The sequence below is a fragment of the Chelon labrosus genome, assembly GCF_963514085.1.
Source record: "Chelon labrosus genome assembly, chromosome: 18".
Taxonomy (NCBI): Eukaryota; Metazoa; Chordata; class Actinopteri; order Mugiliformes; family Mugilidae; genus Chelon; species Chelon labrosus.
In genome coordinates, this window is record NC_140351.1 from 13,157,363 (window position 1) to 13,178,959 (window position 21,597).

At 43.6% G+C, this 21,597-nt stretch overlaps 1 protein-coding gene across 1 annotated transcript in view; it reads right to left on the bottom strand.

Annotated features, from left to right (window-relative positions):
- The window catches only part of dpp6a (dipeptidyl-peptidase 6a), a gene marked incomplete at both ends in the record, with an annotated part of 146,618 nt that overhangs the window by 54,989 nt on the left and 70,032 nt on the right, over positions 1-21,597 (bottom strand). Inside the window, one exon of the mRNA XM_084565859.1 lies at positions 2,071-2,185. Coding sequence (XP_084421985.1) covers positions 2,071-2,185 — 115 coding nt within the window. The remainder of the gene's footprint in view (positions 1-2,070; positions 2,186-21,597) is intronic.

Consider the following 21,597-nt stretch of genomic DNA (forward strand, 5'->3'; position numbering starts at 1 on the left):
CTGTTGTTTTTTTATTTGAGATCTTTATAGAGAGGTTCAGAACTTAAATCTCTGGTTGATCACTGTCTGAAAAGTGCGCCTGATTGTAATTTTTTTTCGAAACCTTCCAAAAATTGTCAGATGCAGCCTCATTGAACATCTGATGACAGAAAGGCGTGGGCGTGTTTCAGATCAGAGCGCTGCCTGGAGAATGCTGATGCCCTTGCAACCACCTGTCACTGCTGAACATCTTAAACGTAATAAGCAACTGTGAAAGCATCCAGGCTCCTGGAAAGGCTTCCCACGCAAGTTTTTTGATACAGGGTAAAGACTCTGGCAGACTTTGTGGAATATGACCTGCTGTAAAACCACAACAGATCGTGGTAGATCTGAAAACACATAACTAGGGTCTGCTAATGACACAGTACTCTCTAGTACGCTTTTTGGGAAGGGATGTTGGACGTGGCTGAACAGGTTTATGGTTTGAAAGTGGACTAAAGGAGGAGCAAAACTGGAAAACCCCTCCCTGAAGTGGGGAGATGGGCCGAGACACCACCTACCAGCTTTAGTTGTTGGTAGTCTGATTTGGTTATTTATGAACAAAGAGCCGAGATGTCTGCCCTGTTTTCAGTCTTTATGCTAAGCTCAGAAAAATTGGGTTTATATACATAAAATGTAGTTCCCAAAATGTGGTCCTTCATCCAAACTACAAACACCTTCAATAGCGAAATGTAAATAACAAGTTTGCACCTACATATTCTGTGGTCTGAATACTCAGTTTCAAAGAGTATTTTTTACTTTTATAAATAAACTCAACTTTGCAGAATCCAGGGATTCAATTAACTGTCGATCCCAAACATAACAACCACAAGGAGGAGTAAAATAAACTTTCTTTGCACAAACAATTCCCTCTCCTTGAGGAATGATTCACAGAGCTGCAACATCTTGAAGCTCAGTTCCTCAGGACACCTAATTAAAGCACAGCTTCTTTCAGAACCAGATTTAATGAGGCCAGATTGTATTTTAATATCCAAACGCCTCTGAAATATCCGCTGTCTTGGAGTTTATTGAGCAGTCTGCTTCCGGACACGGAGTAGCTTAAACGGCCTGGCTCGTGTCAAGACTCGGAGCCGAGCCGCAGTTTCCGCTCGAGCGCACAGAGTCGACGCGGCGAGGAGGACAGATTAGGGCGAGGCGCGGGCTGGAGACGCCACCTGCTCGGGCCTCCGCTCCCCGCCTGACTCCCGCTGGCCCAGCCTTGTTTGGAAGTGGCACATAAAACAGCTCCAGTTCACCCAAGTCCACAACAAAAGCCGCGGGATAGGAACAGGACACAGCTAGGGCGTGATAAGAAGTGTTAGGCCTCGTTGCCTTGACACCCGCCATTACGCCAATGTGATATTTTTGCTCTGACACTTGTCTGCGGCTCTGAGGATAATTCAGAAACGCCCATCATTGAGTTTCCCTTAAAATCGCTGACCCTTCTTTGGCACCACACCCCCAGCGTTCTAGGAAACATCACCTGTAAATTTGCCGTGAGAGAAAATCATAAACAAGGGCACAGTGATTACTGCTTTGTAACTGAATTATAGAGCACATACGCCGACGGTTGCATTGACCGATTCGGCTCTGGCAGTGCGTAAAACCGTATCAAGGAGCTTTATGAGCCTGAATATAAACAGATGGCCTATCGATTAAACTTTAATCTAAATCTGCAAACAGAAATTCTGAAGGTCACTTCAACTCGGGACTGAAACCCGGTTGCCTTAAATTAACAAAGGGAAGCACAGGAGTCCAAAACGTGTGTAAGAGCAAAGTGAAGGAGACATACTGGGATTTTTTTTTATGAAGAAAGAAATGTTCCGAAGGCTGACTTCACCGAGGTTCACTGACCTTCACTAAAATGTGCCCGTGTGAGATGTTAACCGTGACATTACCGCGGGTGACACTGCATGAGATCGTGGGTCGTTCTTTGGACCGTTTGAGACTGATTGTGAAACCTAATGGGCATGTCCGTGCATAGCAATATCTGTGTAAACAGAGCGATGTATGGTGTAGTGGCCCCTCCCACTCCTGTCCTGCTCCGTGTACCTGGTGTCAACAGGATGACGGAGGTGACGATCAGCGAGCAGATGACCAGAATGACAAGAAGGGCGATCGCTATTCCCTTCCAGTTCCTCTGCGGAGGGTTACTGCCCACCAGCTCCTAGAGAGACAGAGAGGAGAAAAGAAATGGTCAGTGAAAAGACTACCGGGGGAGTAAATCAGAGGACAATTTACAAGGAAATAAAGGCAGGGAAAATTACTCAAACTGAAGATATTGACAGAAGGTTTCATCCAAAGTGAGAGGTGGTGGTGGGGGGGGGGGGAATCGGAGGTTGCATAAATGGCAAAAAGAGAAGAAGGTGGGGGTGTAAGTCAAGGACGAACGTGAGTCAGAGTCGCAGCCTCCCTCTCGAGGAGACACGATAGCAGCAGCAGCAGCAGCAGCAGCAGGGAGAGGAGGGGGAGAATTCTTAATGAGCCGAGCATCAGCGGCCATCACACGCAAACGAATGTGACAGATAAAAATGGAGCCCGCGACACGTTGGTGAATTGCATGCTTGACAACAGCGCAGGGAGAAGCTTTGCGGTCGGCGAAAGCACTCTGAGTTATGAGCAACCTTGAGGCGGTTTCTCTTCTTACTTCTTTTTTCTTTTTTTTTGACTTTTAAATCCAGAAACAAACGAACTTAACACGGTTCTCAATGAAACTCTGATTTTAAAGAATGAATGCGGAGCTGGACAAAGTGTCACCGCAGGATGTAGAACGCGGGAGCAACGGTGCGGACGCAGCTTCAGGCTTCTTCTCGCTCGCGCCCGGACCAAGTCATGTGAAATGCATTTGACACGTGCTTAAGTGCGGCAGGTGGTTATGTTCAGCAGAAACTAAATGAGCACACATTTTACATTACATTACGTACATTAACATTTTAAGACAATCCCGAGACGTTCAGTAGGAAATTTAATGATCTGCAGCCTGCTTTGCACAAAACATTTTACAAAAACTGAACGATTACATTTAGTGAAGGAAATAACAAATAAAATATTAATAAATATAAAGGTGAAAATGCAACAAAAACTCTGTAAATTCTGAGACATTTATGAGCGCTTTTAGATTTAGTTAGGAATCTTAAATTCAGTGGGAGATGAAGCACGATGGCGACGGAGCTGAGGCACTTTAGCGAAGAAAGAGGAAAACCCAAAGGGTTCGCAGCTCACTGTGCGACTTTTAAGACCCGGCAACCAGCGCCAGAACCCCGACCAAGTGGGACTCTGCAGAAAGCGTCCAAAGCCTAAACTGTTAGTGGAGGATTAATAAGTTCTTAATTAGTTTATGGAGGATGAAAAGAGCGAAGGCGAGCATGTGCTTCGGGGACCTGTGGCAGCGGCGTTAATGAATACACGCTAAGGCTTTAATGAAGCTGAATGGCTGAGCTATGAAGCAAACCTTTTAGTGACCTCGCTCGCATCTTAATTGAAAAGAGCCCAAGACATCATTAGCCCGCCAGATAAGAGCAATCAGGGCTATTTACCAGGCTGCCCATTACCAACGTTCATTAAAACCAGGAACCAGTTAGTTAGCCGAGCGGCTGTGAGGCGGCCACAAGGAAGGACGTCTCAAGCAGAGACAGGATGGAAAAGGTCCGTAAAAACTTTAAGCCTTCACATGTAATATGAATGTCATGTCTATTAGATGTGCAGGAGGAAGGCAATTTACTCTCATTTAGTGAGATTGTAGAGGTTAAATATGATAGACTTCTGAAGAGGTTCCATCAGATAGATAGATAGATAGATAGATAACCTCAAATCATTTCATCTATCTATCGGAGACAAGACAGATCAAGGAACAACAATCCTTGAAGAGCTCATCCAAAATCTTGCAGGAACATGAAAACTATCTGAAATAAAACTGATGAATGTTATATAGCACTCAGTTCAGTCTCCAACTAAAATTCTTATTGGGAGTCTTCGCTGTTTTGTCTCCCGTTTCATTAGCCGTTATAATCACACGTTTCTTTCTTTTATACTCACGACTCAAACGTAAGTGTTACGTGAGCACTGAAACATCGGACCTGCTCTAACTCACAGTCAACCAAGGTTATCTATATGAAACATTTATGCAGCACTGGAAGCCTAACTCCAGTTTTGATTCTGTTCGGCGTGAACGTTAGAATACCAATTAACTGGTGACTAAAACCAGAACGTACCAATGGCTTCAAATCCGTAACAACCTTTATGCAGTAGATCTACGATAAATGACTGGAAAATAAGAAGTAGACCCGGGTTAGGTAAGAATACAACCCACCTGAAGGTCAGGTTGGAGACACTTATGCCGAAGAAGTCACGATTTACAGAGTAATTCGTGTTTGTATAGTTAGATTTGGTAGAAAGGTTTCTGATCTTTAATCAAATCTGAGCAGCAACAAACCGTCAGTGTTGGCAGTAGAGAATCAACAAAGATACAAGGTGATGTAAAGTCAAAGCCAACCTGAAACAAAATGATAATGTGACAGATAATGCTTAAAGGGGAACTACTGTTTTTTACAACCTGAACCTTATTTCTAGCATAAAATACGATTGTTTACTCACCCACATAACTTTTGTGTCATTTCCACTCGTTTAGTTAAATGATTAGATCAGCGTATATCCATATAGTGGGAGTGATTGGGGCACCGAGACGCAGCCTCTAAATAACGCATTATCTGCTGCGAAACTCGTTCATTTCACCAATATTTTGTTATTGTATGCTAGTGCTATTCCCCGTTGAGTCCAGAGTTACCTGTTATCATCATCCGGGGTCTGTAGATTGACATACAGACTGCTAGTTTTTTGCAACATGGCTGAATATTTTTCCGATTCTGCGGTTGTTGACGAACCATAGCAGTAGCAAATCACAGGTAAACAAGCCGGGTGCGCGTGGCACTCAGAGACGACATCATCCAGGTCAGAAGACGTCATCCGGGGTCTGTAGATTGACCTTTTTTTGCAAAAAACTAGCAGTCTGTATGTCAATCTACAGACCCCGGATGATGATAACAGGTAACTCTGGACTCAACGGGGAATAGCACTAGCATATCATAACAAAATATTGGTGAAATGAACGAGTTTCGCAGCAGATAATGCGCTATTTAGAGGCTCGGTGCCCCAGTCACTCCCACTATATGGATATACGCTGATCTAATTATCTCCTGAACGAGTGCAAATGACGCAAAAGTTATATGGGTGCGTAAACGATTGTATTTTATGCTAGAAATAAGGTCCAGGTTGTAAAAAACAGTAGTTCCCCTTTAAAGGTCCAAAATCAAACTCCTCTGAGGGAAATTTCTGAAGCCGTAGTGGTGAGATGATCATTGCAATAGAAAGATCTAGAGCATAAACAATAATCACACCCAGCCATGAGTTCAGATGTTTCTGGAGAGCCACTGAAGCCGAGAGTCTGCAGATTTTTATTTTGTCTAATTCTGTGCCGAACCATCTCTGTGGTACAATCAAATCACAACCCAGTTGGAGGCTTTACAAGAGCGGCACGTGGCTGCCGATTGTCGATACAGCGTGGGACTGTGTGGCTGATCTACAGAGAGCAGCCACTCATATGCAATAATGGGATGTAAAGCAAACACGACAAAGCACCTAATCTGTGCAACGCACATTAAAAGAGAGGACTAATCCTCGCGCATTGCTGAGAAACGGCGGTTTATAATGCGTTCTGTGCAAACGTCCCCGCAATGTAAATAACGCCATCAAAGGCTGGGAACGATTCCATCTCAGCATGTTAAATTTAGCCATCTTATCTGCATGTGTGTATTTTTAGAAGTCCAGACTGTAGGAAGACGTGAGCTAAAGCAGACCTCTGGCTGGAAGGGCCCCGGCATGACTCACGCTGTGTGCAAAAAAAGCGAATTGGTGAAGGTAAAGGGCTCATCTAAACATCCGTGCAATTTTCCTATCTGCTATACAAGAATGAGGGCAGCTGCTCAGCGTAGCATCAAATGTCACCAATCTCTCAGACAGCTCATTTCCAGGTAAAATAAATATACATTTAAATTGACTCAGAGGAAAACTTTTATTAAACATTAATGCCCTTTTGACTTTAGCAGTCGGAGATAAGCACCAAGAAGAAGAACAGCCCAGTGGGGGTAAATGTTCTTCTCCTACTCCTGTAGAACAAGCCAAAACATACACACTGGAGAAAATCTGCAAGTCTGCAGAAGCTGAAATGGCTGCTAAAATGACTAATGAGTCACACAGTGCTTCATGCATATACCCGTGGGAACATGCTGACATTGGAAACTATGCAAAACAAAATACAAAATCCTGCAACGCTAACCGTCAGGCGCAGTATTCTTGCATAGAGTTGGAACTCGCTTGGGGTGAAGCATACTAATCACCGGACCACACACAATTGAGCCACAAAGAGCAAGGACAGAAATCTCACCGAGAATTTATGTCACCTCTCCGCTATTACTGGGCTCGGAGCGAATAATGATAATCACTTATTCAGCGTGAGTAAGGGTGCAGACACCAAGGCCCAAAACCTTGCCCAACCTTCCCGATCATGCCTCTGTGATCTGTAATTACAATAATGATGGGACTAATTAGCTAGACCTTTTGTGCCGAAGTAATGTCGAGGTGATTACAAGTGACGGGCAGAAAGGGAGAGAGCGAGGTGAGGTATGAAAGGAGCAGCGAAGGAGACAGACATCAGAGCAGGGCAGGGAAGAGTAAATAAATAAAATGTTGGGAGGCTGCAGGAGACTTCACTGACAGGAGGGCTTAAAGCGTGACCAAAACATGACACAGAGTAAAGAAGTATGGGATGCAGTACAGTGCAGGGATGCTGGTCCTAACTGGGATAAAAACAAGATGCTGCTGTGTTCTAGTCCTCAGTGCCTGTCATGTTTAACTCTGCAGAGTAGATCAGTGTTTATTCAGCCCAGAGAGAGTACGGCGTGAGATGTAGTACAGCGGCACATTGATGACGTAGCTACAGCGTCATTCCGGACCCTATGCCGCAACCTGACGCGCATACTCCAGATTGCGGCAACATGTACTCTAACAGCTGTGATTGGTCCAAAATGCATGTGACTCAGTGGCAGATTCACAAGGACACACCAGCACACAGGCGTAAATGCTTCCGATGGAGTAACAACCCTACACCAGAGTTGCTCAATACGTCGATAGCGATTGACCGGTAGATCGCGGTCAACTGGTAGATTGCGAAGGTAGTGCAGGTAGATCGTGTGCCACTGAAAAAAAAAAATGTTTTAGATGTTAGTCTATCATTTATCTGTTGCACCTCTAGAACAAACAGCCCTCAGTTCAGTGGCACATCTACAGCCATGCACAACATCAACAACTCAAGACTACTGTCTTTCTTAAAGTGATAGCGCTATTTTTCTAAAGGTGCCGTGCAACAATTTATTCTTCTTAGAATGGGCACCCCTGCTATGCCAATGTTTCTCCATGGACACATTTCCTGCTGTGAGAAGGAAGGCTCGGAGGCAAGTCCATAACTGGAGACCGACCAAAATCGTAGGAGTTGCTGCATCACTTATACGGACCTTGATTTTTATCCAAACCATCTCCAAAGATGAAATATGGGATGCCTTCTGTCTCAAACAGATGTATCAGATGGCAGGATTACTGCAATGTCCTTTCCACTGGGCTTAAAATATATTCATTGCTCATCAAATTCAAATCTTACCTAGTGCCGAACAGTCACTATCAATCTGCTTCGCAAACATCTCCACCGCGTAGTTGTTCATTACAGAGCAGGCTTTAGAGTGTACCTTAATACCAGGCTGAAAGACTGCGTTTTATTGCTCAGTCTGGGTTGGAAAATTGGGTTGGATTGCTTCCGCATTCAAGACTTATATCTGCTTGGTGAAATTGTTCACAACAAATGAAGTTTAAGGCATTCTACAGGTGAAGGGGGCAAACCTTCTAACTAATAGATATCACCATGAAACTTTGGTTAGTTGGTTTCTTGCATTGAGACAGTTTTTTTTTTTTCCTCCACGTCAAGTTTTCTGAAATGTCTTGTTCCCATCCATCAATTCAATTCTTGCACCATATTTTTAGGAATAAAATGTTAAATAAAAAACAACAAACAGGCTACGGATGCTATATGAAGATAAATAGGAATACAATTGTAAAGTTTGGTGTTTGTAAGTCATACTGAAATGGAAAATTCTCAGAGTACACACACCTAAATTTGAAATGTGGACATTTTGTTGCTCTCTAGTCTGATGCAATATTTATCATGGAAGCAAAATAGCTTCAAATCTCAAAATTGACCCAAAAAATAAAAAGAAAGGGTTTGCCTGTAGTGCCTCCATTTAACTTTAGCTATTTCTAAAAGAATTAACATCATGGTCAAATAAAAATGAAGACAGAGAGAGATCTTCGGAAAGAAAGCAAAGAGAACTGACAAAGAACAGGTTCACAGCTCCTCTCATGCTAGCTGCAGAGATAAAGGCTATAGCTCCAGCTTTAATGTCCCGTGTATGTGTTCTCTACATGTATTCTCCCAGAGGACAGAATGATAACGCCTCCAGCATCAGCGACAGAGCAGGTCATTAATTCCGGGTCTCAATTAAACACAGTAAAGCTACAGCAGGTCATGTGCTATCAAAGGGGCTTTCACATTTTCTGTACTTTAATGCCCATTTCCAGCGGTTTAATTATACCACACAGAAAATGAATAATGCTACCAAAATATCAGTGTGTAGTTAGACATGGATATTAATGTCTGCATGGCTGAGGGAGCTTCAGAGAGCCGACAGATAAGCACTAGGGTTCCCAGCAACAAGCAAAGAACTGCGTATTTTTCTGCTTAAATCCAGGAGTACTGCAGCAGATTGCAAAGAGTCGGTCAGCACTAACTCAATAAACAGCTTTTACATAACGTGCTTCTAATCCAGCTAGAGGTAGAGCTTTAACACAAGTTGGACGTGGATCAATCCTGTAACCTTGAGCCTGGCTGAGCACAGACTCTCCGACCATAGATGCAAATCATAAACCAATGAGTCTGCTGTTGACGCTTTAACTGTTGAGCGTTTAGTCCAGGGACGTGACTGGAAGGTGCGGTAGATAGTCGCTGCGAGACATCTACCTGGAGGAGGGTTTTGATCTTTACAAGAAAAAGAAGAGTTTAGATCTAAATCAGAGAAGTCCACATCAGAATAAAAACACCTCAATAGGATCATACCATCCCAGATTGGAAGAAGTTTTCAGATCAGATTGAGAGGGGTCATGTAAATCTTTGATGACCCATTCAATAGCGAAACATTAGCCTCTTAATATCCATGTAAACAACTGATCTGATGAAAAACGAAATGAAAAATATATTCCTGTGTAGCCCACGTGAGGTAAACATCAGGTGATGTGGCGAGTTTTGAGGAGGGACAGAAACATGGAGGTAGCAAAACAGAAATGCCAAAGACTTTAAAGGATTGTTTATCATGTGAAAAGGCTTAAAACAATGAACTGTTCAAATAAGTGAACGGAAACGGACTCACTCTGTCTCGGTCTTCTTTTTCAACTGAAAGTAAAGTTTTGAAAAGATTTCTTCTTCTACTCCTATATAAAGTGTTATTTAATATTCAGTTAAAGGGGAACGATTTTAACAACCTGGACCTTATTTCTGGCATAAAATACGATTGTTTACTCACCCAAATAACTTTGGTGTTATTTGGTGTCCTTCGTCAGATATTTAGATCCGTGTATATCCATATAGTGGGAGTGATTGGGGCACCGCAACGCAGGCTCTAAATAACGCATTATCTGCCGCGAAACTCGTTAATTTTACCAACATTTTGTTATGATACGCTAGTGCTATTCCTCGTTGAGAACCTGTTATCTCTTCACGGACGTGCAGCGGTTTGTTGTTCTTTGGCCAGCTGTTCCTCTCTCTGTCTCCGTATCCTCCTTTCAACGAGCTCCTCATACGTATACTCTGACTCAAAACGGTAAGGACGTCCATCATAAACAAAGTCGTCGTCCACAACCTCAGAATCGGAAAAATATTCGGCCATGTTGCAAAAAACTTACAGGTAAACAAGCCGTGCAGGGTGCACGCTACGCTCAGAGATGACATCATCTAGGTCAGAGGTTAGTAGGTTAATCTACAGACCCTGGACGATGATAACGGGTAACTCTGGACTCAACAGGGAATAGCACTAGCGTATCATAACAAAATAATAGTGTGTTATTTAGAGGCTGCGTTTCGGTGCCCCAGTCACTCCCACTATATGGATATACGTGGATGTAAATATCTGATGAACGACTCCAAATGACACCAAAGTTATATGGGTGAGTAAACGGTCATATTTTATGCCAGAAATAAGGTCCAGGTTGTAAAAAAACAGTAGTTCCCCTTTAAGTAAGAAGACATGTTGTCCATGTAAACGTAGCCGTAGATACCTATAATCAGAGCTGCCACCAAGTAACATGAATGAAGTAACATTTATTTTATAAATGATGATTACTTTTACGGAATAACATGTGATGCTATATTTAGCTTCCGTTCACAACCCTCAACTTCTCTCTACAAACAGAGAAAAGTGTAAAAGAATCAGCTGAGCTCATTTTAACAGTGCCGAGCTGAGATCCAGACCTCAAACGGAGGGATTTAGAACCCTGTGCTTCCTTTCATCCTCCTCAGACGGAGTTCATTTTTGCAAAAATACGAGCAGATTAATCTCAGGTTCAAATCCTCTCCTATTGTCTAAACGGTTTTAAGCACGCACGGATTTTCTCCTTTTCTCTCCATCGGGCTTTTAATATTCCAAAACCGAGCGCACCGTTCTTCCAGGTCTGCGCTTCACGAGTCAGAGAGAATATTCAGAGCTGCGCGACTGCACCCGAACCCATTTTGACAGCCTCGTCGCCGCCGCCGCCGTGCAGAGGGGTGCAGCGACAGGGCCGCAAATAAACAGGCCCGTCTTGTTTGTTGGTCGCGACAGGAGAACTAATTTCAAACTGGTCAGCGTGTGTGTGTGTGTGTGTGTGTGTGTAAGCGCATGTTGCTCTCGAGATTCTTCCGCCTGGTTTGTTTGATTCGCGAGTGAATCTCTTCCAGTCCATTAGAGAGATGCTGGGAGGGCGCCGCTGCCAGCTGACCCTCTCTGCGGAGTTTGCACTAAATCACATCTCTGTAAAACAACATGGAATAACCACTGTTGCTGCAGGACGAGTCAGTGAATGTGGCATGGAGGTGCTGCTGCTGCTGCTGCTGCTACGATATGGAAACAAGCCTGCAGTTTCTTATGACAAGTAACACACGCCTCAACATGATTTACCTGCTGTGATTAAAATACTCCTGAACTCCTGAGGTCAGACATCCTCTGCAGCTCAGCCCCGATCTAATAACTGATCATATGGTTAGTTTACACATGATTTCTGATGCGGCCTCCCTCTTGACATGCAAGTGCGCATTCTGCTGACAATAGTAATCACATCCATTCTGTATTATTTTCCTCCGTCACTATGGAAACAGAATAAGAATGAATGGGGTATTTATCCCTATAGCTATAGCTCTTCTGCATGGCAAACACGCATTATGACATGACTAAACAAGCGATGAGGCACGCACGCGGGGGAGTGGGGAGAGTTTCCGTCTTGCCTCGCATGTATAATGCATGAGGGCAAATTTCTATTTGTCAGTCTAAAGACATAAGTCTTCTTTAGGAAACAATAAAGAATACACCCGGAGTTTCACCCTCATTTCATCACTTTTTTTTCCCCGTGGCAGCGAGCGTCTATGCGTCTGTCAGGGGAGGCGAAAACGCACCCGCGAATGTTTCTGTGGATTTGCCGAATGAAAGATTTGCCTTCATCTCCTCAACTTCAGCAGCGGCGCGAGCACACGCCAAAGATGAACGGCTTCTGGGGGAGGCAAGAGAGCTGCTACTCTGGAGGTAGGAGACTACGCGTGTACGGTCATCTTTGAATCTTATACGCCGCTTCATCGCTTGATGCCTAGTCAAAGGTAGCACTGGGAAATGTTCCGGCATATCATTAACCGAGTATCTGGAGCCGTACCCATGTGTGCAAATGACTGATGTGCTGACTCCTAAGACCTCTGACTCAAACTGGATCTGTGCGGCTCCCCGGCGACAAACTCTAAAATAAACAGAGTAGCTTTAAGTCAATATCGCTCACTTCACTGTTTTAACACTTCAGAAATCTAATCTCAAGTGTGAAAATGCATTAAGTGTGACTAGATTCGACTGTCAGCCTCTGTTTGTACACGTTAACAATCTAAAGGGTTAATTTAACAGATTTTTGGGAACAGACTGTACATATAATTTCTGCTTCTGGACTTAATTAGTGGGTTATTCTTGTGTCAACTTCATCTCGGCTGTACAAAGAGTGTGCTGTTACTATGTCACCAACCATCTGGGAGCACAATTAGCGAAAGAACCAAATGTGAAAAGTATCTTTGCTAAATGAACTGCTGGAAGAGTCCAGACTCACAGGGCTGCCTTTGTCGGGGCATTTTACAGAACGGATTAAAGCCTTAAACAGGACATTTATACTAACCATAAGGTAGGCTCAGTCCTTATCCATTATCCCTTGGGACATAGAAAAATAAAGGAAAAATAAAGGAGCACGGCAGTCCTTCAACACCTTTACCAGTCTACCAGCTTCTGTTACATGAAGGCAACAAGTGCTGAGAACAAGTCTGTTAGGCTAAACATAAAATCTGTAAGTGCCTTTCAAGACCCATTTGACAGTTCTGTGAATAATTCACATGGTATTTTCACATACATCTTCATTTAAGGTTGTTTGAAAGAAACCAAGAATACAGCTTTCGCTGATGTTAGTTCCATATGTATTTGGATACAGACACCAGTTTTACAATTTTAGTTGTTACTGATATTCAAGTTATAGTTACTTAAAGAATATGGGCTTAAAGTGCAGGCTCCTTCAAGCTTTACCTTGAAGGAAAGGTTAAGGAATTCACAGCACCCTCGTTTTCACGGGACCAGACGTGACTGAGCAACTGACTCGAAGGTTGTTTTATGGACAGAGGTGAGACAATGCTTCATTCATTTTCATTAATCAGGTAGAAGGTTTGGAGTGCTTTCCAAGTGTGGCGGCTGCATTCGGAGCAGTTGTGTTCAATGGAGCATCTAAATAAAAGTGAAGCGGGCCCTCCGAAGGCTGCGAGAACAAAAGAAATCTATCGAAAGAGAGAGCAGGAACATTAGGAGAGGGCGAGTCAACAGTTTGACACATTCGGAGAGACAAAGAAAAAGAAAACACATCGGTGAGCTCCACAGAAGAGAACATCGGTGAATGACTGCAGGATCCATGGTACAGAAAAAACACTTCACAGCATCCAAACCATAGACTGTATAAATATGGACAAAGTGTCGCCACTACCTTACCTTGGCCAAACTGACGCCTTTTTCCTGGGTGATACGGGCGGCGCCATCTTGCGAGTTTGGAGCCAGAATCTACGCAGTACGACTTGCACTTTCGTTTAATTAACGTTACGCTCTGCTCTACCTCCACCAGTTACAAGGAAATGTTGGATTATACACTTAATTAATTTATTTATTACAACTCTCACGGTCTAACAGGGCGTTTTACGGAGCGGTGGGCATGGTCCCGTCCACTAACATAAAGGAGGTGGAGCTTATGACCTATACTAGAGCCAGACACCAGGGGGAGCTCTACTTGCTTTGGCTTCACTTATGAGGAGCTTTTTCCGCCTCCATCTTCATACTGCCTACGCTCCAGACAAGTGAAGAACACTCTCCAGGAGGGGGGCGTATCATTCAAGTCTACCATGAAGACTTCACAAGAGCAAAAGTTTTTGCCACACGGTGCAAACAAGTCACGCAACTCAGGGATAGAAAAGTCAGATTAGAATTTGACGGAAAAGAAAAAAAAAAAAAAAAGCCTTGGAGATCAACCTGCACCAGAACGACAGGAAGATAAAAGTAAGGAGATGGCTTGAAACGGCTTATGATCCATTCTTTGGTGAGTCCCAGGGGTTCCAGACTTCAGGCAGTCGCTGAAAGCAAAGGATTCTCGACAAAGTATTAAAGATTTAAATTTTTATTTCTGATTAAGAGAATTTATCTTGTTACAAAAAATTGTATACAAGGGCTGCGATTTAAAATAGTGCCATATATTATGTTTGAACTGAAACTGAGAGTTTGAATCCATATTCATTTTAATAAATCTTAATGAAGTAAGGGAAGTTTTAGTGTTTAAGAAGGTTGCAGTTGTTTTGCTCTAATGGGAGGCTTTCTAAAACGCTGCTTGCCGATCCATAATGCTCTGAATGGATGACTGCAAATTTAAAAATCTGAATTGATAAAGGCTGCTTGCACACAACGAGAAACTGCGTTCACCTAGCTTTCTTCGTCTCTGAGACATTTTGGTTCTCTTTCACAAATGCTTTTTGCCTCTCAGAGCTGACAGGTGACATAGGTTAACGTGCGCCACCGCGAGAAGTCGCTTGTCACACTTCACTCTCCACATCCGCAGCCCTGCGAGCGAGCCAGCCCGAGCAGCCAGCTAAAGTTAAAGTTTCATGTCACATTGTTATCGCGTACGCTCCCATCTGTCACTTGCTGGTTTGTCTTTTCTGCAGAATAAAGCAAACAACCCTACAAACAGAAGTATGCCATTCAAAATATCCAGCGCACGAAGATCAGTTAACACTCTGTACCTGTTCTCCAGCTACTTGAGTTTTATGAGATGCAGGTTTGCGGCTCAGGCCCACTTAAGTGTTTTGCATGGAAACTTCTCAGCTGCACACTAACTAGAAAGTCGTCTGCGCAGAAGGAGAGACGGGGAGAATACGGAAAGCGGAGAAAGAAAGAGGAAGAAATGGGAGAAAGTCGGGCGGGAAGATTTCACTGCAGAGCACAGCGTGTCCCCTCAGCCCACACCCACAGCCATTGGTATTCACTGCGGCCAAGTGGCAGCGCTAGCGTGTGCTGCATCCCTCAGGAACATTAAGAATTGAAAAGTATCTTTCCCATTGTTCTTATCTATCAGCCTCCATTCCATAACGCACTCTTGTCGTGCCACTCTGGCAAAATAAATTGCCATCATGGAAACAATACGCACCGGCAGACGCGCTCCATCGCTGGAAATAAAATGCCACGCAAGCCACTGCTTCGAGGCGCTGGGGTCTAATAAAAAGAGGCTGCTGCTCCTGTTGATGTTTACCAAGGCTAATGTATTCTGGCCCGCTGCTGTTTTCTTTTTTTTTTTTTTCTTTTTTATTCTTTTTTTTATCACTTTCTCCCGACGAAATATGAACATTCATGTAGAAAGAATAGACTATCAGGCTCTTTCATTGGAATAATGTTTGGCTGAAGTGCTCTCATGATGAAAAATGGCTGCTACTTGCGAGCAGCCTTCCCTTGTTCTGAAATAAATATATAAAATCACCTGGTTGTGTGAAAAAGGAAAAAGAAAAAAAGAAAAAATCAAGGGCTTTGGGCAGCTTCTTCACTTGCGAAAGCACACGCCGTGAGACAGAAGAAGCAGGACATTGATGGGCACTTTCATGTATTATGGACACAACAGCACCCCGGCGGCTGCACTCAGCGAGTTCTCCACGAAGGCCCAGAGGACTCCAATAATAAAAAAAAAAAAAAAAATATATATATTCAGAATAATATATCAAAATCCTAGACGAATTCCCCAGGGTACTGCAGCATGTGTACACAGCGGCCTCTTGATGCGTTCCCATGGTAACTTTGCCAAAGTGCAAAAATAATTCACCGCTTACCCTCTATCTGGCCACCTGTTGTTATTACCGCAACCCAATTGTCAGCGCTATTCAGCTGGAAATAGGAGGAAGGGTGCATGCTTTGCATATAAGAGTAGCCACTGAATGATTTAACAAGTTTTTAAACACTATATTTATTAATAGTTAGTGGTTAAGGCTTGTGTCCTTTATACAATATCTGACTCGTAGTGGTGACCTTGGCATCAGTGCACACATACAAGTATCAGGTTGCACGTAAAGTACGTCGTGTGACCTGTACACACTTGCACTTCCGGCGAGTCATTCATACTGTACGTTCAACGCAACGATGTCACAAATGTCAAACTCTTTCACGCTCGCTGTTTAAAGCCTCGCACTTGCATCGCCGCTCGCCTAGCAACTGCGCGCAGCGCCATAACGACCACAGTGAACAATTAGCAGGCGGCACATAACAGGATCTCGAGGTCAAGCTAGCTCCCTCGTATCCGATACGCGGCGTTCACGAACAATATTAGACGTTCTTGAGACGACACACGACACTGTGGATGCGACACTAATCTAATTATCATCTGTAATTACATCTTAGACGATACGTCTCATTTTTTAAGGTGCAAAGCTGTTTAACAGGGCAATCTTAAACATTTTTCTTGATTGGGTGACATCTGTAGTTAATAGTGATCATAGCAAATGTGATTACGTAATTCTGGGGGCAACAAAAACAATACAATTTCCATCATCCTGTGTTAGCTGCAGCCAGCTAACAGCCAAGCACAGTCAAAGGAGCTGGTTACTTCTCAGTTGGAGGTGTGCAGCCTGTCGCCTGCAGCTCTTCCTCCAACGGCTCACTGTGGCTGCTCCTTCATGTTTCATTGCTCCTTGCAACATTTCAAACTGAACCGGTGTCAGAAAATGCTTAGCGAGAGTTCATTCAGGATTATTATCTCCGCGCACATCCCACCTATGTCTGTTTCACACAATCCCCGAGCTCCACCAGCTCATACCTGTCTTCAGCCGATCACACTTACCCACAGCTGAACCGCTCACTCGTGAGCTGTCAAATTTAAAAGTGTTCTCTGTCTCTGTCTCTCTTTCTCTCTCTCTGCTGTCACTGAGCTGTCATTTCAGTTCCATGGAGTTTTTGGGATCCACCTCCACATCATCACCGCCTAAATCAAAACCTCAGATGGGAAGAAGCTTCCTTCTCTCTAAGATTCCTCAGGATTACTTCCTCATCACCGCCACCGGTATCCAGGGAGGTTTCTTTCACATCGGGATCAACTGTTGCTTGGCAATGGTCTTAGACTTAGACTTAGAAATAGACAGACTTTATTGAGCCACACTGGAAACTGCTTGGTCACAGTAACACAAAAAGAAACACTCTCGAAAACCATGTTTGCCTGTTCTATGTGCTAGGTTAAATGGTGATTCAGAATTAGCCGTGAGTGTGGGTGTAGACGCATTGCATTTTCTGTGACTGCTACACAATAAAAGTCCACACATAATCAGTTAGGTGCTTTTACTGTGAAGCAGCAGCAGTTGGCAAGTTGGCATTACCTTCGAACTCTCTCCACCCACTGGCTACCCTCTGATGATTTAGCTTTCTGGATTCATATCCAGATTAGCCGCTGCGTAACACAGCATTGTCTCCGGGAATGTCAACTCGGGCAGCCAGTCTGTAATCATAATAACGCAATGCTTTCATCAGAGGGGCCACATGCTCAGTTGCTTTTGTGTTGCCTCATTTGACAATCACGATTTAATAAAGATCTGTTTAAAGGACTGCCACTTCAAGTAAAAAATCTTATCCGACATCGACCAGAAGAGCAGAAGAGCTGAATATGACAACTAGATCATATTTCACGCCGTTGTGCATTCAATATATATGTTGACTTTAAACATTTCCACTTAAATAAACTTGTTTTGTATATTTATATTTGGAGAGAAAAGTGAACATCAGATTAAGGAGCAGAGCGGAGCTTTGTGTGTTTACTTTTCAGATTGTTCAGTAAACGTAGCGGTCCGACGTAGCTATAGCTGCAGCACCAAGCTTGACAACAGCTTTACCACGGTGCTTAAGCAAAAGCCCTCAGTGGTTGTAGCGAGAATAAAACAAAAAAAGAATCACCGGCCAGAACTGCCCAGCATCTGTGGAGGTTTAATAGATGCTGGCTCGCTCTGTGTCAGGACTCATGCTGTTTGAAGGTAGCCAGCTCATCGAGTTGTCAGGGCATGAACTTGACCATCTGAGAGGGAGGAGAGCGGGACTGCCAGCACTTACTGCTGCGACAAGGTGAAAAGTTACAAGAGTATAACTTCATATCCACAGCCATGTGAAAAAATAAGTACATAACGATGGAAACGGTTCAATTTTTCCGGCATATCCGATCCTCTCTGAGAAGGGGCTAAGATTAAAGAGAAGAAATGACAAAACAATTGACATTTGCAGTCATTTTTTTTAAAAAATAAAATAAAAAGAGATCCTTCACATGAAAAGTTTTTTTTTTTTATCGCACCTTAAACTCTGTAAAATCAGAATCATGGGTTGGAGATTAGGTGACAAAGATCAGCTCCTCAGAGAGTGACAGATGGAAGCCGTCTTATTTAAACTTCTCTCTGCCAAGATCTAAAGAGCTCTGTGGACCTCAGAAACAAAAGGCTGCGTGTGCGTATGCCATGGGGTTTAAAAAGATGAATTATTCATGTAAAGAAAATCATCAGCAAGAGGAGAAGATGTGAAACGAGTCCTCGTCCCAGTAAATTCAGCCCAAGAGCATCTGAAGCGAAAAGGAGATCCCATGAACACCGAAATGTTAGCACAAGATCTGCAGGTCACTCTGCAGTTGTTGGTGTCAATGAGACTATCAAATCAACTTTATTTGTTGTGCATTTTTGTACACACATACAAAGAATTTGTCATCTACATCTAGTCTTATCCAAGGGAGAATACTACTTGAAGCAGTGGGCGACCATGCAAGGAACCCAGGGAGCAGTTTTGGTGTTTCAGGCACTTGCTCGAGTCACCTCAGCCATGGGTTAGTAACCGTATGGCCCCAAAGCTCTCGGCTACAATCAGTTCTGGACAAAATGAGCTTTTCACTCAGAAGAACCTCAAACTGACTGTGAAGCGTGGTGATGGAAAATGCTGGCTCGGGGACTGGACAACCTGCTCTCGCTGAGTCAGCTAGAAATTACGCATCAAGATCACAAAAATGCTGGAAGATGACGTGATGATGCATTCTCCAGAAGCTGAAATTAAACCCAGAGTGGGCTGTTCAATAAAGTAATGATCTAAAGTGTCAAATCCACCAAGGAATGGGTCAAAAACAGAGAAAAAAGAAATGGAGGGTTAGATAATTCCACTGAAACGCTGTGGGGGGTTTGAATTAGCTTTACAACTGAAAGCATTTTGTACAAAAGAATTAGTCAAGACCACGTCAGAAAAATAAGCTTTCAGGTTTTGATGAATAAATAATGATAGCCAAAGGCCAATTTCCCCTGTGGTGCCTTTCATGTACAGTATTTCACTTACATCTGTAACCATTGTTTCATAGCGAACCAGATGTTTGCCCCCTCCCCACCCAAATATGCCACAAAAGCCATGTCGTGTGGGATTTTACAAGCAGTTTTTCCACGTAGAAAACCGTCTGAAGCTTTTTTTCCTCCTGATAAGTTGACTCGAGCCTTTCTGCAACATCACACATGTAATGAAAAGCCGCTGCGAGTATGAAAACATAAACCCCCAGTAACCTTAAAATGCCTCAGCCCAAAGAAGAATGTAGTTTCTGTCTAAACAGAGAACAGAGTGTGTAGTCGGCGTGGATTCACAACACTTAGAAGTCATTCCAATCATCATACTTTTCCACAAAAGGGAGAGGGGAAAAAAAAAAAAAGAAAAAGACCACAGACATGTCTCAAACCACTCCTGCAGCAAAATCCAATCCTCTGTCCATTTTTGTGCTCAGTATGTTCCAAGCTGTTGCACTTTTGCCAAAATACGTCTAAATTCAGTCCTTCTGTCTAAATCCTCATGGAGCACCTTGTCAGACTCACAGCAGAGAGATCGCTCTGCCGACTAGCCACCTTGACGCAGTACTTCCTGTCAGGAAAATGTTGCATGGCCGCGTAGAGCGTCGATACAAGCGTGTCGCCATATCCAGATAAAGAGAAAAGTTAGTCTGGGGGTGATAATGAGCTGTTTTGATCCTGGTGTGGCTCTATAGGAAGTATAAAGGCATATGCTTGGAAGCCAATTAGTAAGGTACCGTAATGTGGAACAAGCAGAGCATATATTCTCAGGAGACCAGGGAAAGAGCATGAAAACGCTCACATGTGAATGCAACTGCTTTTAAAACTGTTATAGTAAGGTTAAGAGACAAGTGAGAAATTCGGCCACGTCTCGGTAATTACAAAAACACATCCGATGCTGAGGCACGCAACGCATACTGTAACTGCTACATCCTTGGTTTAGTTATCAGCCCGGAGGACCTTTATTGTTGCATGAAAGGCAAATAATAATACATTTAACTGTATTGATCCCCATGGGAAAATTCTGTACGCTCAGAGAAGTCGCCTGCCAGCTGTGCAGCGTCCAGGGAGCAGTATGGGGGTTTAGGTGCTTGCTACAGGTGCCTCAGCCATGGATGCTGGGGGATGTGAACCTGTGACCCTTCTGGCCCAAACCTGCTTGCCTCACAGCAAGGTTTCCGGGTCCGAATCCATGGGCCGACTGGGCCTTTCTGTGTGGAGTTTGCATGCTCTCCCTGTGCCTGGGTGGATTCTGTCCAGGTACTCCGGCTTCCTCCCACCGTCCAAAGACATGTTCATTAGGTTAATTGGTGATTCTAAATTGGCCGTAGGTGTGAATGTGAGTGTGAATGGTTGTGTGTCTCTCTGTGTTAGCCCTGCGATGTCCTTCACAGGACAAGCGGTTACAGTTGATGAATGAATGAATGAATGAATGAATGATTCAGCAAACTAGCGTGCCTTACATGTCGATGACAGAGCCCGAGCCACGACAGAAAGACGTCAGTGGCGGTTGATTTTTCAAGGTGACCAAAATGATTACATATGCAACCTTCTGTGGCAGTGTAAATAAAGTGTTTGGGCCCGGCCAGAGCAAGACTCATTACCATGGCAGCCAAGAAAATGGTGGAGAAGGTTGGTTGCAGATGGAAGATGATCTTTTTAATTGAGAAAAGTGTGTCTTTTAACTTAAATTATGGTCCTTTTCAAGCCTAAACAAGAAGCTTGTTGCCGAGTCTAACTAAACAACAAGTTAAAATGATATAAAACTGGACACAACATGAGACAAACTTCAGTCTCCAGGGCGTAAGTGTAGCAATTAACTTATCCACCCTTCTGCATATGTGCTGTTTTGGTGTGTGAGGACATGTTGTGGGCAAACCCAAAGGGCTCAAATTACGCATCTTTGGATGCTTCCACACTTTTTCTGAGCCACAATTCAAGACTAAACAGAGCAAGAGCTCATTAGCGAAACACACTTACGGGAAGTATTAAAAGCAATAACAATAAGAATTCATTACAAAATGGCAGCAATCACAGTGGCACTCAGACATCCAACTATTCTGCAGAGCCGTTTCCTCCTGCGCAGGTGTGCTTTGATCAAACGCCAATATGAGGAAAAAAAGAAAACATCCCATGCTACCACACAAACAGTTTGCCGTCTCAAACTCCAGACCGCAGACAGTAAATTAAAAACGACCTCCTCACCTTCAAGAAGTGCAGCCACGAAAGAAAAGTGGGCCGAGGCGTTTAACCCCTGGCAGCCTCGGCCGTGCTGCTCGGTGCATTTTGGCCTCGGCCCGTAAAAA